The sequence below is a fragment of the Mobula birostris genome, chromosome 4 (genome assembly GCF_030028105.1).
Source record: "Mobula birostris isolate sMobBir1 chromosome 4, sMobBir1.hap1, whole genome shotgun sequence".
Taxonomy (NCBI): Eukaryota; Metazoa; Chordata; class Chondrichthyes; order Myliobatiformes; family Myliobatidae; genus Mobula; species Mobula birostris.
The window spans coordinates 83830538-83849007 of NC_092373.1; the positions used below are offsets into that span (position 1 = coordinate 83830538).

Genomic DNA, 18470 nt, shown 5'->3' on the forward strand with positions numbered 1-18470 from the left:
TGGACCCTCCTTACCAGAGCGCTGAGCGCACGAAACCGACGGCGTTCATCGGTCCAAGTGTAGTTCGAGGTCTATGACCTCGGGCGGGGGTGGGGTGAGCAGAGGCGAACCCCCACCCCCTCAAACCCGCCGTTGGTTTAAACGGCCGCACGCGAGCGCCGCGGGTGGGAGTTTCCGCTCGCTTTCCGGCAAGGCGTAAATTCCCGCCCACCCCCGCCGGCCGGACACTCGCCCACCGTAACTTCCGCACACAAATCATTACAACCCCTCCAGATGCTGACTCTTCCGATTATAATCACCAATGTCTTCACCAGTCATTGTAAGCTGTAAAGCGACTCAAGCGCAAAACCACGACACCGGTGGTGTTTACCTGATAATGTGAAAAATTGCCCAGGTATGTTTTTCAAAACTCAGAAATGTGGCGAATTATACTAGACGGCATTTTTTTTCGGAAATTGCTTCCTCAGAAATGCTTTATGGGTGTGATAGACCCGCTTGAAGCTGAACACAAATATAATTTCAGACTTCGTTACACGTAGGAATTTGGAGAAATAAGAAATTAACTTTTAGTGAATAAAATGCGTGTAATTGCATAACGCTGTTGCTGACGCTTCTACTAAGCTAAAATGTTCTGTTGATGATTTTCATTTGTACTCAGTATCTGAGGCTTAAGTGTCCAATGATAAATCAACCAGCATTGATGGATCCCAGTTGCCTTGATACCGTTTCTCCATGACTACCATCCTGGTGAAACCTTTTACTATGCTTGTCACTGACAGTGCCTAGATTTGCAGGGAAGAAATCTAAATGGGAATGCAGAAAGTGAATGGTTTTGTATGCTTGAAATATGCTGTCAACCATCTGCACGTCGTTTGGTGCTTTGTAGTTGCCAAGAAAACTTTTAACATCCTTGAATGTCTTCCATGCGATTTACTGCGGTCCCACTAGAAGTTCTTTGAATTGCCTGTCATTGATGACCTGTTTGATTTTTGGACCAGCAAAAGTGCCTTCCTTAATCTTGGCATCAGTTGAGACAGATGTTTTCCTTAATCTGGGAAACATCTGTCTCAAAAGTCAGAGTCAGGTTTATTATCACAAGCATGTGCAGTGAAATTTGTTAACTTGGCAGCAGCAGTTCAATGCAAAACATAATATAGAAGAAGAAAAATAATAAGTAAATCAATTGCAGTATACATAATTTGAATAGATTAAAAATCATGCAAGAAAAAGAAACAATATAGAAAATTGAGGTAGTGTTCACAGGTTCAATGTCCATTTAGGAATTGGATGGCAGAGGGGAAGAAGCTGTTCCTGAATCACTGATTTTGTGCCTTCAGGTCCCTTTACCTCCTACCTGATGGTAACTGAGAAAATATCTAAATCCTTCACCTTCCTTGTTCATCGCTTTCACAAATGTTTACAAAAGCCCTAGTTATATATGAAGGGGAGGCAAAAATATCTTTGTTGGGTCTTCAATTGGTGTATATACCACACTTTACTGCTCTGGAGTGGCCAATCCTTAATGTAATAAGATTCCTTATCATGGCTGTCTGATTTGCAAATGAAATGACAGTACTAGGTATAGTTGAGCTGCCTTCCTAGTAGCAGTTACTACTTTCAGATCACCACACATGTTCCAGTTATAGTTGCTGTACTGTATGTGTTTCAACAAGACTTACACATTTCTGTAGTTCTCTTTCATGTGTACTGCATAGCCAATTAGTATTGAAGGGTGGATATTGCCATTGTGTAGCAGCATAGCTTTCAGGCTTAACGCTGAAGGATCAAGAAAATGACGCCGTTGTTGTGGGTCATGCTGTCAACCCAAAGCCTGTCCAGGCATGCCTGGACAAGATAGAAAACTTACCAGCTTTCACTGTGGCCTACATTTTAATTGACTTGGATTATGAATTGAAATAACAGATATAAGCTATTCCAAAAAAATGGTGTTTGATAGGAAAATTTCATGTTGATTTTCATAATCAGCAGCCCAAAATTTATACAATACATAAACTTAAGTATTCAGGAAGCAAAATCTTTATTGTCCAGTGTTATTACAAACCAATCAGCCTATTTCCAATAATTAACAAAGTGATGGAAGTTGTTATCGACAGTGTTATCATGCAGTACTTTATGCATTTACTTATGTAATCAGATGCATACTTAACCAAAAGGTTGAATGAAATTCTTATCCCGGGGTGCTGTAGCCCATTATCACAGCTGACGATGACAACAACTAGATTGAGCAGATGGACAAGTGAGAAGAAGAGAAGGGATGAGTTGGGGGCCAGAATGCAGAAGGGAAGGAGGAAAAATTATCAGAGGTTAGAGAAATCGATGTTTATGCCATAAGGTTGGAGGCTACCCATTCGCAATATGAAGTGTTGCTCCTCCAACTTCACCATGACAACAAGGGAAGCCATGGGCAGTCAGTCAGAATGGGAATATGAAGTGGAAATGAAATAGGAGCCAGGTAATCCCAGCTTTTGCTGTGGACAGAATGAAGGAGCTCGATGGAGCTGTCCTCCAATCTATATCTGGTCTCACCAAAGTAGAGGAGCATCAGATACAGTAGATGATCACAACAGCCTCTCAGGTTAAGTGTCACCTCACACAGAAGGACTGTTTAGGGCCCTGATTGGAGGCTTGGCCCAAAACATCAACTATTTATTCCTCTCCTGCTGAGTTCCTCCAGCATTTTGTGTGTGGTGTTCTAGATTTCCAGCGTCTGTAGAATCACTTGTGTTCATCATTAGAATTGTTTATTTATCAGAGATTTTTCTCTTTTTTTCCTGTCATGAAAGATAGAAAGTATTTATCTAATCTCTCTGCTACTTTCTTATTCCCATTATAACTGCCATTGTGTTGATCTGGAGTACATTAGCTTTAGCTAATGTTTTTTCCCTGTTTACTGGATCTTAGAGTCTGCTTTTACAGTTTTTTCCCTATCTACTTTCATATTTTACTTTTTTTATTAATTGCTCAGTCTCCTTTGGTGAGTTCGTATTTATCATTTTAATTATAGGATAAAACATATGATAATGGTGCCTGACTGTTTTTAGATGATATTCTCAGGATATGGATATTGTCGGTATAAACCTGCAGCTATTTCCGAGTGCATAAATTAAAAGTTTAAAAGCACAGGAAGTCTCTGTTAAGGTGTGTCACGGTGTTTACAAGAACTATGAGAGTGGAACCATGACAGGAACTTGTATTCACTCTTTCCATTGCAGATTCTGAGTTCACTAAATCAAATAATTTATCTACACCATTGGCAAATTCAAAGGGTTTTCTTTCTGTAACCACTAAGTACAATATTAATTTGTTTTAATTTTCCTTATGTCTGTATTTTTAAAAATAACTTGTGGCTTTTTTGTGTAATAGTAATTTTTTCTGAATCATTAATTTTCTGCAAGAGTACATATACTTTATCAACCATGCTCCATGATAAGGCATTTCATTCTCCAACAATATTTTTAAAGTAAGTCCCTTTAACTTTGTTGCTCTTCTTGATTAATTTACACGAGTTCCCCAAACTAAATGAAATAGTTTCTATATTTACTCCATCAAAGTCTTTCATAATACTAAAATTCTTTCAAATTCTATTATTATTATTGGTTGTAATGAACTTTTAAAAAATATTTTAACTTAGAGTACAGTTTTTTTGTGAATGAAGTTGTTTTCCTGATATCTTCCGAATAATTAATTTCTGCCTTATTTTCTACCCTTGTATTTTTTCAAATGCATTTCATTGAAATATCGTACATTGAAAAATAATCATGGAAAATTAAAAACAGATTACAGAACAATTACAAATCAACTAAAAGGTGAGTGGCCTCGAGGATACTGTATAGCAATTGCCAGATGTAGTACTGAGAAACTGATAATAGGACTTAATGTTTCATAAATAACCGTACTGCCACTGATGAGTTTCGTCCTCTGTGCTCAATTAGCAAAAAGATAATAAAAATATTATCTACTCCTAATTATGAGAAGTGATAAGGTACTCTTATTATGTTAACTTTGAAAACTTTATTGTCGCCAAACAATTGATACTAGAACGTACAATCATCACAGCAATATTTGATTCTGTACTTCCCGCTCCCTAGAGTACAAATTGATAGTAAATATTAAAAATTTAAATTATAAATCATAAATTATAATTAATCATAATTACAACCAGTAATAATCTGAATTACTGTTTCTCTTCCCTTTGATGCAGCTTGATCTGCTAAGTGTTTCCAGCATTTTCTGTTTTTATTTCATTCTGTTGGTATTCATTAGAGAAACTGAAAACAGGATTTGCTATTTCTATATTTACTCATACATTAATTTAATTTCAAATTTTCATTCACTAAATATACTGTGCCCATTGTTATGCTTATATTTTTCAAAGGTTAATTGATCACTGTAAGCTGCTCTGAGAGTGCGGGTAAATAACAGCATTTGAGGTGCTGGGGGTGGATTTGATGGGAATATGAAGAGAATAAAATGCTTTTCATAAGATTATTGTAAAAATGGGTGGTTGATGATCAGTGTGGATTTGGTGGGCTAATTGGTTTGTTTCGCTGTTGAATCCCTTTATGACTCTATAAGTTTAATATTTTATGATGATGAGCCAGTGGAAGGACAGTCTAAGTGAAATCTATCAGTCTTCTTCTCTACAAGAGACTGAAAAGACATGCATCCAAAGACCATAGGAACCAAATGATTGCAGCTAAAGTCAGAAACCACAGTTTTTATGGTGAAGTTGAGAAGTGTAACCTGGAAATCCCAATAATATTTCAATATTTCAAAATTGTTTCTTATTTTATATCATTCCAAGCACTCTGCTGCATTGAGAAGTTTAGGCAGTACATGAATGAGAACATGGAAAGCCAAAATTTAAAAGCTTCAGCAGCACTCAATATTCTGGAGGAACTCTACGTCGAACAGCATCTGTAGGAGGAAAGCAATTTTCGATATTTCTGGTTAAAAACCTGCATCAGAACTATCAGGACATCAGGACCAAAAGTCCTAATGCAGAATTTGGAGCCAAAATATTGACATTTCCTTTACTCCCACAGATGCTGCTAGACCCACTGAGTTCCTCCGGAATATTGTTTCTTGCTCCAGGTTCCAGTATCTGCAATCCCTCATCTCTCAATTGAAGCCTTCAGTTGGGACAATTTAAGTTATTCCTTAGCATTCCAAAAGGTTTAAGACTTTTGATGGTGGGAACTAGATCACATCGTCAAGATGGAGATAGAAAAAGATCAAGGATAGTTTAGAGTGGGATCAGCCATAGACAACAAGGTCACAATCAGCAATGGTTTGAATAAGATTGTTGACCCAGGAACTTAAACTGTCTGAATGTGGTCTGGGACAAACAATAACATGAAGGGAAAGAGGGTGAGAAATTTCTTATGTGTTTTCATAAGAACTGTCTTAATCAGTATACTTAATGTTCACCAATTTCAACAGCATTTCTGTACTCTGTATTAAGAAGTGTCATGAATTCAAAAAAGCTGTAGAAAAGAATATAGACATCCCCACGATAAAAATAATAAATTGGAGAAAAATAGATCTGGCCCAGGTAACTGGAATCAAAATTCAGCAGATGAATCTGTAATTGTACAGTGGGACATCTTTAAAGTGTCATAGTGCTCTCTAGATACATTCCCATTATGAAGAAGGATCAAAAAATTAAAGCTAGAGCTCCCTAGATGACCAAAGGAATAGTGAGTAAAGCTGAGCAGAAATGACAGATCAACAAGTGAGAACCAAGGTGAGTACAGGAAGTTTGTGGCCGGAAATAATAAAAGAAATACAAAAGCAGATAAAAAGCATGAGAAAATACTGCCAGAGAGCATAAAATATTTTAGTGGCATGGGAACAGGAAAAGGTTTATAAAAGGAGAGGTGAGATTGTTGAGAAACCAAAAAAAATTCTCGTGGAGGCAGAGGGCATATTACAGCTATTAAATTTATAACATGTTATTCACTAGCAGTCTGGAAAGATTACTTAATGTGTATAAATCATCTCGTCTAAGTAAGATGCATCATCAAGTACTAAGGGAGGAAATTGTAGAGGCCTTGGTATAATCTAAATATCTATAGCTTTAGGGTTGGTGCCTCAGAATTGGAAGTTCACAAATATTTTACCCTTGTACAAGAAACTGTGTAATGAAAGTCAATAACTAGAGACCAGACAACTTAACCATGGGGTAAGATCTTAAAAAAAAATGAAGTCAGAATTTGCAGTTACTTTGAAAAGTCTATGTTTGATTATATAAGGTTGACATAGTTCTATTAAGTGAGCAATTCATGTCTAGTTTGAAGGAAATACAGTTGATGTGACATGTAGATGTGCAAAAAGTTTAGCTCAGGGTTGTCAACAAGATTGAAGGCTAGGTACAGCATGTGCAGAGAACTTGCTAAGTAACAAACAGGAAACAAATGGAAGTAGATTCATGAATTGGAGGTAATTGTACAACAGTATTCTTCAGGGTCATTGCTGTGACCATTGCTTTTCTCGAAGTATATCAACAACATGGACTTGGTCATACAGAACACAATTTCCAAATTTTGAGAGGAAAGAAAATTTGGAGGCATTGTGGACTGCAATCAGCATAGCACAGTAATATGCTCAAGGAGACGTAACAGATGGCTGAAAAAGGAGTATAGGTGGTGGATGAAAATTAATGCTGAAAAAAGTCCTGACGAAGGGTCTGGGCCTGAAACGTTGACTGTGCTTCTTCCTATGGATGCTGCTTGGCCTGCTGCGTTCCACCAGCGTTTTGTGTATGTTGCTGGAATTTCCAGCACCTGCAGATTTCCTCGTGTTTGCTGAAAAAAGTGATGTTTTAGAAATTGAAATAAAGAACAATACCCACAGGTATTACAGACTGGAGGCTATAGTTCTAAAAGGAGTTCAAGAACAGAGTCATCTGCAGTATATGTGCATAGTTCATTGGAAGTGGTAGGATTTACTCAAAGTACATTTATTATCTAGATATGTATGAGGTATACAACCCTGAAATTTGTCTTCTCCGTAGACAGCCACGTTCAAAGAAAAACAGTAACCCTCTACATGCAAAAAATCGTGCAAATGGCAATAAGAAAGAATGAGCAAAAGCACAGAATATAAAAGACAAAATTGAAAGAGTCCATATTCGGTGCAGCCCGGTGTTTATTATCTACAGGCCTCCCCGATTCAAAAGTCGCCCAAAATAGCAACAGTAAAAGGAGCAACCTGAAACTACAGTCCAATCCACAAACCGCAGACCCAGAACTTCGATACATTCCTCCAACGGTATTGAGGGACAGAGAGACCACTCAAACACAGGGGCCTTTCCTCAGGAGCAGACAGTGGGGGGGGGGGGGGGAGAGAGAGGGAGACCTTCACACCCAGTCACCTTTCTCCTGCAGCAGCTAGTGAGAAGCTAGTGAGATGGTGTTGAACTCTTGTTTGCCTTCTGCACTCGCCTCAATGTTTCAATCTTCCTCAACACTTTAAACAGCAAGATTGGCAAGAAATGGAGTTGATCATGGGCTTGTGCCTGGTTTCTAAGCTTCTTAGTTTTGAGGCTGCTTGCCTTCCAGAATGTTCTTGGAGACAGCAAAGCACCGGATTGTTTAATCGGCCCAAAAACACACCATCAAACTGTAGATGACAGGGTCCATCAGAACCAGAAACATACACAAAAAAATGTGACACTGTGTTCTAGGCCTGGAGCCTTTCACTGCAGCAGTGCCTGGGTCACAGTGCAAGGTACAATATGTTGTTTGGACAATTTAAATGATAATACTGGAAAGACAGGGTGTCAGGATCAGAGGCAAGAGTCGATTTCATTCGGTCTCCTGTGACGTTCCCTTCTTTCTCTCTCTTATGGCCCTGAGGCTATGAAGACTGCCGCAGCTGTTAAGCTCTGTGCCCGCTAATATGATGGACTAATACTGAGGCTTGGACCTACTCCGGGCTGCTCTGGAGTTCAGATCTAGAGACTCATTTTGGTTTGGAATTTTACTGCCTTCTATTATTTGCATGATTTGTGTTCTCCCCCCCCCCCCCCCTTTCCTGCACATTGGGTGTTGGTTTTTCTTTTTTATTAATTGGGTTCTTTTGGATTTCCTGCTTTGTTTTTGACTGTGAGCAAACAAATCTCAAGGTTGTATGATTTATACATTCTTTAATAATGTACTTTGAAATCTTAAAAGAACTGTAAGAAACAGTTAAGAAAGTAGGTAAAGAAGCATGAGGATATTTTGGGCTTTATAAATGGAGATATGGAAACAAAACCAAGGAATTTACAGTGAATATTCATTCAGTCATAAATGAGTATTGAGTCCAGTTCTGGGAATCATACATTAGGAATGTTTGGAGGCCAAGTCATTAGTTATATTTAAAACAGAGGTTAATAGGTCTTTGATTAGTAAGGGCATCAGAGGTCATGGGGAGAAGGCAGGAGAATGGGGTTGAGAGGGATAATAAATCAGCCATGATGGAACAACAGAGAAGACTCAATGGGCTGAATGGCCTAATTCTGTTCCTATGCCTAATGTGTAATAGAAGAAGCACATTCAATTGTAATATGCAAAGGAGAGCTGTATAGGTATCTGAGAGAAAATGTGTTGTAATACACTGGGAGAGTGGGACAAGCTGGACTGTTCATAGCCGGAGTCCATATAATCTTGGTAGCTGAATGGTCTCCTTCAGTGGGAAAAGAATTTTGCTCCTTTTGGCTATCAGGTCATGATCTCGATGAACTTGGGTGGTCCCATCCTCATATTTCCCAACTGTATGTTCTCTAACCCAGGTTACGTAAACCTAAACTTTCGGCTCAATATGGCAGCACATAGTACGCATGAGCACCCTAATACACTCACAGATGGAAATGACAGATGAATGTATAAATGTTGCTTTAAGGAACAAGTAAAAGATGTTTACATTATTTGAAGTAATTATTCTACCATCCCAACTACTTCTCTTTTGCTTTTGATATCCTTCATTTTTTATCTTGTGATCAACTTATCAACATTTTCTTAACAGCATTTCAAGTTAACGTTTGTTAAATCTTCACAGGACAGTTAAACATTTAAATCCTTTGACGTCTTCCAGAGTTCAAAGGTGTCGAATCAACCTAACTCTCAAGTAGTTTTCTGAAACAGCAAAACCTGCAACCATGGCGGTAGGTAAGTGTACTATATGTGAACAAAATGGAGATTTGAAAGGAGACTGAATATGAAATCCCTTTTTCTTTCTTTAACAGAGTGTTCATTGGATGATGTTGATCTTTTAAAGTCTGGAACAGGTGTGATCCTTCTTTACTTGTCGCTAGATGCATCAAGAATTATGATAGAAATAAATCCCAAGTTAGATTTGTAAACATCCAGTGTAGTAGCATATGTTTCATAGACTGCTGCTGAAATTCCTACTCGACTGCATTGTGTGCATAAGGCATGTGAGAAAAGCCAAATATCCTTCCCACTGTGTCTTTCGGCAACCTGTTTTGTTCAGGACAGGATTGTTTGCTAAATAACTAACACATAACCTGCACCACTGGGGTATTTATTTTACCCGGCACCTCAGCCTTAAACCAGTCTGTATGATTTTAGCCTCCGCCAGCGGACTCTCTGAACCTCCGGAGCACTGGCCCCCAACCTCCGGGCCGCGGACCGCTACCAGGCCACGAAAAATGCAGCAGTGCAGCGGTAGCCAGAATGCACCCAGCACGTCTTTAAGAAAAAAGCAGAAATAAACAAGGGCACCTAATCAATTAGCTTGTTTATTTCGGCTTTTTTCCTAAAGATGTACTGGGTGCGTTCCGGCTACCGCTGCATTCTTCGCAGCCCGGTATCGGTCCGCAGCCTGGAGTTTGGGGGCCACTGCTTCAGAGTACATGAATTGACTATGGCAATGCAGGTTTGTAAGGTAAGGAACAGGAATTCTGCAGATGCTGGAAATTCAAGCAACACACATCGAAGTTGCTGGTGAATGCAGCAGGCCAGGCAGCATCTCTAGGAAGAGGTACAGTCGACATTTCAGGCCGAGACCCTTTGTCAGGACTAACTGAAGGAAGAGTTAGTAAGAGATTTGAAAATGGGAGGGGGAGGGGGGGTGGGGATCCAAAATGATAGGAGAAGGCAGGAGGGGGAGGGATGGAGCCAAGAGCTGGACAGGTGATTGGCAAAGGGGGTATGAGAGGATCATGGGACAGGAGGTCCGGGGAGATCTCCTATCCACTGCTACCAACCTTACAGTTCCCACACCTCGCACTTCCCGTTTCTACCTCCGACCCAAGATCCACAAACCTGCCTGTCCTGGCAGACCTATTGTCTCAGCTTGCTCCTGCCCCATCAAACTCGGTTCTGCATACATCGACACGGTTTTATCCCTCCTTGTTCAATCCCTTCCTACCTATGTTCGTGACACTTCTCACGCTCTTAAACTTTTCGATGATTTTAAGTTCCCTGGTCCCCACCGCTTTATTTTCACCATGGATGTCTAGTCCCTATATACTTCCATCCCCCATCAGGAAGGTCTCAAAGCTCTCCGCTTCTTTTTGAATTCCAGACCTAATCAGTTCCCCTCTACCACCACTCTGCTCCGTCTAGTGGAATTAGTCCTTACTCTTAATAATTTCTCCTTTGGCTCCTCTCACTTCCTCCAAACTAAAGGTGTAGCTATGGGCACCCGTATGGGTCCTAGCTATGCCTGCCTTTTTGTTGGCTTTGTGGAACAATCTATGTTCCAAACCTATTCTGGTATCCGTCCCCCACTTTTCCTCCCTACATCGACGACTGCATTGGCGCTGCTTCCTGCACGCATGCTGAGCTCGTTGACTTTATTAACTTTGCCTCCAACTTTCACCCTGCCCTCAAGTTTACCTGGTCCATTTCTGACACCTCCCTCCCCTTTCTAGATCTTTTTGTCTCTATCTCTGGAGACAGCTTATCCACTAATGTCTACTATAAGCCTACTGACTCTCACAGCTATCTGGACTATTCCTCTTCTCACCCTGTCTCTTGCAAAAATGCCATCCCCTTCTCGCAGTTCCTCCGTCTCCGCCGCATCTGCTCTCAGGATGAGGCTTTTCATTCTAGGATGAGGAAGATGTCCTCCTTTTTTAAAGAAAGGGGCTTCCCCTCCTCCACCATCAACTCTGCTCTCAAACGCATCTCCCCCATTTCACGTGCATCTGCTCTCACTCCATCCTCCTGCCACCCCACTAGGAATAGGGTTCCCCTGGTCCTCACCTACCACCCCACCAGCCTCCGGGTCCAACATATTATTTTCCGTAACTTCTGCCACCTCCAACGGGATCCCACCACTAAGCGCATCTTCCCCCCCCATCTGCTTTCCGCAGGGATCGCTCCCTACGCGACTCCCTTGTCCATTCGTCCCCCCCATCCCTCCCCACTGATCTCCCTCCTGGCACTTATCCTTGTAAGCGGAACAAGTGCTACACATGCCCTTACACTTCCTCCCTTACCACCATTCAGGGCCCCAAACAGTCCTTCCAGGTGAGGCGACACTTCACCTGTGAGTCGGCTGGGGTGATATACTGCGTCCGGTGCTCCCGATGTGGCCTTCTATATATTGGCGAGACCCAACGCAGACTGGGAGACCGCTTTGCTGAACCCTTACGCTCTGTCCACCAGAGAAAGCCACACATTTTAATTCCACATCCCGTTCCCATTCTGACATGTCTATCCACAGCCTCCTCTGCTGTCAAGATGAAGCCACACTCAGGTTGGAGGAACAACACCTTATATTCTGTCTGGGTAGCCTCCAACCTGATGGCATGAACATTGACTTCTCTAACTTCCGCTAATGCCCCACCTCCCCCTCGTACCCCATCCATTATTTATTTTTATACACACATTCTTTCTCTCACTCTCCTTTCTCTCCCTCTGTCCCTCTGAATATACCCCTTGCCCATCCTCCGGGTTCCCCCCCCCCCCCGTCTTTCTCCCCGGACCTCCTGTCCCATGATCCTCTCATATCCCCTTTGCCAATCACCTGTCCAGCTCTTGGCTCCATCCTTCCCCCTCCTGTCTTCTCCTATCATTTTGAATCTCCCCCTCCCCCTCCCACTTTCAAATCTCTTACTAACTCTTCCTTCAGTTAGTCCTGACGAAGGATCTCGGCCTGAAACGTCGACTGTACCTCTTCCTAGAGATGCTGCCTGGCCTGCTGCGTTGACCAGCAACTTTGACGTGTGTTGCTTGTAAGGTAAGGAGGCTAGATTTAGATACTTCAATATGAATTCCCACGTTCATACATTGAATGTAATTCTTTCTATTGTTCCAGAAGAGAATGGACTGATCAATGCGAAACTAAATGCAGAAACCGGGAGCACCATCATCTCACCAGTTATCAGAAACTCCATGGTTAAGTCCATGCCAATAACAGTTCATGTGGGAAATTTCTGCAATAATGATCGGAAAGGTAATACAGCACTAACAATGCAAACTTCTATCAACAAAGTTCAAGGCATCAACAAATGGGGAAGAAGATACTTATTGGGTATTATTACATCATTGTGAGTCACAAGAAAGTTCCAAATTAATATTTTATTTTTAAGAGAGGTGCAGTCGACGTTTCAGGCCGAGACCCTTCGTCAGGACTAACTGAAGGAAGAGTGAGTAAGGGATTTGAAAGTTGGAGGGGGAGGGGGAGATCCAAAATGATAGGAGAAGACAGGAGGGGGAGGGATGGAGCCAAGAGCTGGACAGGTGATTGGCAAAAGGGGATACGAGAGGATCACCTGTCCAGCTCTTGGCTCCATCCCTCCCCTTCCTGTCTTCTCCTATCATTTTGGATCTCCCCCTCCCCCTCCAACTTTCAAATCCCTTACTCACTCTTCCTTCAGTTAGTCCTGACGAAGGGTCTCGGCCTGAAACGTCGACTGCACCTCTTCCTAGAGATGCTGCCTGGCCTGCTGCGTTCACCAGCAACTTTGATGTGTGTTGCTTGAATTTCCAGCATCTGCAGAATTCCTGTTGTTTTTATTTTTAAATTTCAGTTTTATAGTTTTCATAGAGGTGAGTTCTATGTATATTCAAAATATCACAAATACTGCAAAAGTAGATGCTAAATATCTGAACAGAAAATCCTGGAAATACCCATCAGGCCAAGTGGTATCTTTGAGGAGACCAGCAGAGATAATATGGCAGGATGACAGCAGAAGTAGGTTTGAACTAGAAGCAGGAATAGAGAATTTGCTTATACCCCCCCCAATGCTTATACCACCATTACATAATATTCTATAAGATCATGATTGAGTAATTTTCTCAACAATGCTTTAATAAATCCTTATTCTTTATTCACTTATATCATGTTTATTGTGAAATCTTGCAGTTACTGGACCTTCAGCAATCTCTAGGTGGAGAATCCCAAAGATTCACCACCCTCTGCGTGAAGTAATTCTTTCTAATTTCTATCCCGAATGGCCAACATGTTTAAGAGTGTGAGCCTTAGCTTTAGACAGCCCAGCTAGAGGGAATATCATTCTTGTATCTACTCCTTTAAATATGATATGAATTCAGTTAGGATTCTCTCATTCATGTGGAAACTAGGCACTATCTCTGCATTCAGTTTGGTGAGCCTTCACTGTAATCCCTCTATTTTAAGTATATTTGGGGAGATCAGACCTTGCTCAATGTTCCAGAGGCAGTATCATCAAGGCTCTATAACTGAAACAAGACAGCTACTATATATTCTTGTGCTCAAATACCCTTGCATAAAAAGCGAAAATACTGTTTGCTGCGTCTGCCTGTCAACAATCAGAGGTTTATGTGCATGGGTACTTGAGTTCCCTCTGAAAGCCAATACCTTTCAGTTTCTCACCAATGAAAATTGCTCCTGATAAAAACAGATCTGATACAGGGTTTTGACCTGAAACATCAACAATTCCTTTCCTTCCACAGATATTGTTGGACCTGCTGAGTTCCTCCAGTAGATTGTTGCTGCAGATCTCAGCATTTGTTGTCTCCTGTCTCCAATAAAAATGTTCTTCTGTTCTATTAGTTCAACCACAGTAGATGACCTCACAATATGCCACATAATTTCACATGAACTTTACCTGTAACCCTGAAACGTGTCTGTATCCTCCTCACAAGTTGCACTGTCATCAGCAAATTTTGAGAATATTGCACTTGATCTTCTCATCCAAGTTTTTGATATTGATTGTGAGCAACTGGAGTCCCTCCAGTGTAGCAACCACAAATCACTGCCACCCAATCTGTAGCTGACCCCCACTATCCACTTTATCTAGACCTTTCATGACTTTATATACATTTATATACATTTTTTCTTGATCTTTGCAAAAAGAACCATTCTTGTAAATCTTTTCTGACATCTCTTTAACACTTTCACATCAATCAGTTGAGGCCAGTCAATATAAAGGTTCAGCTGACTTCACTGTTTTAATCCATTTTGCCTCTGTTAATAAAGCTCAGAATTTTATATGTTTTATTAATCAATTTCTCAAGCTGTCCTGCTGTTTTCACTGAACTGTCCACTCATTCTCCTAATTTCTATACTCGTGCACCTCTTTTATCATAGTATTCTTTATTATATGTTGTTTTCCGTATTGTTCCTATCAAAATGTACCATCTTACATTTCTCTACATTAAATTTCATTTGCCATGCAACTACCCATTCCTCCAGTCTATTTATGTACTGGCAATTCATTATTACTCAATTCACATTGTCACTAAGTTTTGTGAAATCTGCAAACGTAGAAGCTATGGCCTACACTATCAGGTCTAGATAACTAATGTCAGTCAAAATAAGTCCAGGTTCATCACAATGACTGCATTGCCCTCATCAACTTTATCTGTTGCCTCATCAAAAAATTCCATAAAATCCATTAAACATGACATGAACTTTGCAACTCCATACTGGTCTGCCTTAATTAATCTGTTTCCTCCAGGTCACAATTAATCCTGGCCCAGATCAATGTTTCTAAAACATTTTGAGTTCATCCTCATTTTTATCATCGGCACTATGGTTTGCCCAATCAACATATAGATCAAATTATTCTATGATTATTGTATTACCTTGTTACACGCAACCCTAATTTCCCAGTTTGACCAATATTATCACAACTGTTTGTAGCCCTTTTTTTTCCAAATCCCATCTGTTACTGCCATGTAATATTTCTAAACTCCACCCAAGTTTATTCTGCTTCCTGAATGAAAACCTTCAGTCTCTATTACCTTCATTCTATTCTTTCATGTCAGAACCTAGTCACCTGATGCCTTCCTGGTATACTTTCTTTCCAACTACAGTGGCATGCAAAAGTTTGGGCACCCCTGGTCAAAATTTCTGTTACTGTGAATAGCTAAGCAAGTAAAAGATGACCCAATTTCCAAAAGGCATAAAGTTAAAGATGACGCATTTCTTTAATATTTTAAGCAAGATTACTTTTTTATTTCCATTTTTTACAGTTTCAAAATAACAAAGAAGGAAAAGGACCCAAAGCAAAAGTTTGGGCACCCTGCATGGTCAGTACTTAGTAACACCCCCTTTGGCAAGTATCACAGCTTGTAACACTTTCTGTAGCCAACTAAGTGTCTTTCAATTCTTATTTGGGGGATTTTTGCCCAAATTCTTCCTTGCAAAAGGCTTCTAGTTCTGTGAGATTCTTGGGCCGTCTTGCATGCACTGCTCTTTTGAGGTCTATCCACAGATTTTCGATGATGTTTAGGTTGTGGGACTGTGAAGGCCATGGCAAAACCTTCAGCTTGCACCTCTTGAGGTAGTCCATTGTGGACTTTGAGGTGTATTTAGGATCATTATCCTGTTATAGAAGCTATCCTCTTTTCATCTTCAGTTTTTTTACAGACGGTGTGATGTTTGCTTCCAGAATTTACTGGTATTTAATTGAATTCATTCTTCCCTCTACCAGTGAAATGTTCCCTGTGCCACTGGCTGCAACACAAACCCAAAGCATGATAGATCCACCCCCGTGCTTAACAGATAGAGAGGTGTTCTTTTCATGAAATTCCGCACCCTTTTTTCTCCAAACATACCTTTGCTCATTGTGGCCAAAAAGTTCTATTTTAACTTCATCAGTCTACAGGACTTGTTTCCAAAATGCATCAGGCTTGTTTAGATGTTCCTTTGTAAACTTCTGAGGCTGAATTGTAGTGAGGACGCAGGAAAAGTTTTCTTCTGATGACTCTTCCATGAAGATCATATTTGTGCAGGTGTCGCTGCACAGTAGAACAGTGCAGCACCACTCCAGAGTCTGCTAAATCTTCCTGAAGGTCTTTTGCTGTCAAACAGGGGTTTTGATTTTCCTTTCTAGCAATCCTACGAGCAGTTCTCTGGGTAAGTTTTCTTGGTCTTCTGGACCTCAACTTGACCTCCACCATTCCTGTTAACTGCCATTTCTTAATACATTACGAACTGAGGAAACGAATACCTGAAAATGCTTTGCTATCTTCTTGTAGCCTTCTGCTTTGTGGACATCATTTATTTTTCAGAGTGCTTGGAAGCTGCTTAGAGGAGCCCAAGGCTGCTGATAGTTGGAGCAAGGTTTGAGGAGTCAGGGTATTTATAAAGCTTTGAAATTTGCATCACCTGGCCTTTCCTAACGATGATTGTGAACAAGCCATAGCCCTAACCAGCTGATTAAGGTCTAAGACCTTGGTAGAAGTTATCTGAGAGCTCAAATCTCTTGGAGTGCCCACACTTTTGCATGGTGCTCCTTTCCTTTTTCACTCTAAAATTGTATAAAACAAAAATAATACACTAATCCTGCTTAAAATGTTGAAAAGAATGTTTCATCTTTAACTGTATGACTTTTGGAGATCAGTTCATCTACTACTCACTTAACTATTCACAGTAACTGAAATTTTGACCGGGGTGCCCAAACTTTTGCATATCACTGTAAGATCATTTGCAATAATTATCTAATTTCTAATTGTGCCATTTTAATTTGAATATCTTGTTAAAAGTGTTGCATGTCCTCTTAAAAATATGCCTTCATCTTTGTCTTTTACCCACCTTTCCCTGATGATGTTCTGTCCCTTTCTGATGATGCTCTGGTTATTGAACCCTGCACAGTTGTTTTTCCCCTTTTTGTGTACTAAATATTTTCTCACCACATTACCCCTCTCCTATCCATTTTGTTTATATCCTTATCTGCAAGTCTAGTTGTCTGATTTGCCTGAACTTTATTCCAGTCTGATTCACCTGAAGCTCCTTCAAACACAGCTCCTTCAAACACAACTCCTTCCCTATCTCATTCTTCTGTCAGTGTCCCATGAATGGAATCATATTTCTCTCATCTGGTGGCATCCGTTAGTCTCGCGAGACCGTGGATCTGCGCCTGGAAAGTCTTGCTTCAGTCTGTGTTAGAACAGCGTCTGTTGTGGCTGTAGAGGCCCACACGGGAGTGACAGTCTCGGCTGCACCTAGTGCACTTGAAGGCGCTGCCCGACAGTGTTGTCTTGGTGCTGTTTTTCCGACCAGTGCGCTTTTCTTCATCAGCAAGCCTCAGCTTCTCTTCTCTTTTTAGACCTCTGCGTAGTTCCAGCCTCCAGTGAGAGCGATCGCTTGCGATGTCCTCCCACATCTTGACGTTCATTTTCAGTGACTTCATGTCTCTCTTGCAAAGGTCTTTGAAATGAAGATGGGGCCGCCATTGTGCTGTCTTGCCGGAGGCCAGTTCCCCGTACAGCAGGTCTTTCAGGATCCTCCCGTCTGACATGCGGTATACGTGGCCCAGCCAGCAGAGACGGCGTTGTTGGAGCAGGGTGAAGAGGCTGGGTATCTGGGCGCCGGCCAGGACCTCATTGTTGGTGACTCGGTCAGTCCACGTGATGTCCAGGATGCGTCTCAGGCTGCGAAGGTGGAAGGCGTTGAGACGCCGCTCTTGTCTGTAGTAGAGGCTCCAGGTCTCGCTGCCGTAAAGCAGTGTGCTGAGGACACAGGCCCTATAGACTGCAACCTTGGTGTGCGTCGTCAGCTTTCTGTTCTCCCAGACTCTCTTTGTCAGCCTGGCGAATGTTGAGGCTGCTCATCCGATCCGTCTGTTCTCCCTTCGACAGCTACAAGAGAAATGCAGAGAGCAAAGACAACCACTGTATGTCATTTTCATTGACCTTACAAAGGCCTTCGACCTTGTGAGCAGAGACGGCCTGTTCAAAATCCTCACCAGGGTTGGTTGTCCCCCAAGGCTCCCCAGGATAGTTCAGTCATTCCACACAGACGTGAAGGGCGTCGTTCAGTTCAACAGCTCTTCTTCAGAGGCCTTCAACATCTGCAGCGGTGTGAAGCAGGGCTGTGTGCTTGCCCCCACCCTGTTTGGCATCTTCTTCGCAGTCATGCTGAAACATGCCTTTGGAACATCAACTGATGGTGTCTACCTCCACACCAGATGGGACGGGAGGCTGTTCAGTCTGTCCCGGCTGAGGGCAAAAACCAAGGTTTGTGAAGTACTCATCAGGGACATGTTGTTTGCAGAGAATGCG

The 18470-nt window shown here is 41.4% G+C and overlaps 2 protein-coding genes across 8 annotated transcripts in view; one reads left to right on the forward strand and one right to left on the reverse strand.

Moving 5' to 3' along the window:
* The window catches only part of LOC140196446 (uncharacterized), a 79626-nt gene extending 79488 nt beyond the window's left edge, over positions 1-138 (reverse strand). For all 3 annotated transcript variants that reach the window (XM_072255686.1, XM_072255680.1, XM_072255681.1), the window contains exon 1: positions 15-138. The gene's annotated coding sequence lies outside the window, so the exon portion shown is untranslated. The remainder of the gene's footprint in view (positions 1-14) is intronic.
* Positions 101-18470, forward strand: part of LOC140196445 (NACHT, LRR and PYD domains-containing protein 3-like) — a 51646-nt gene continuing 33276 nt past the window's right edge. Inside the window, exons 1-4 of one of the 5 annotated variants that reach the window (XM_072255675.1) lie at positions 101-394; positions 3798-3827; positions 9064-9173; positions 12295-12432. In XM_072255675.1, the coding sequence (XP_072111776.1) occupies positions 9164-9173; positions 12295-12432 (148 nt within the window). In that variant the 5' untranslated portion in view covers positions 101-394; positions 3798-3827; positions 9064-9163. Of the gene's footprint in view, positions 395-3463; positions 3482-3797; positions 3828-9063; positions 9174-12294; positions 12433-18470 lie in introns of those variants that run through there. The other 4 variants (XM_072255679.1, XM_072255678.1, XM_072255677.1 and 1 more) reach the window with 4 other exon arrangements.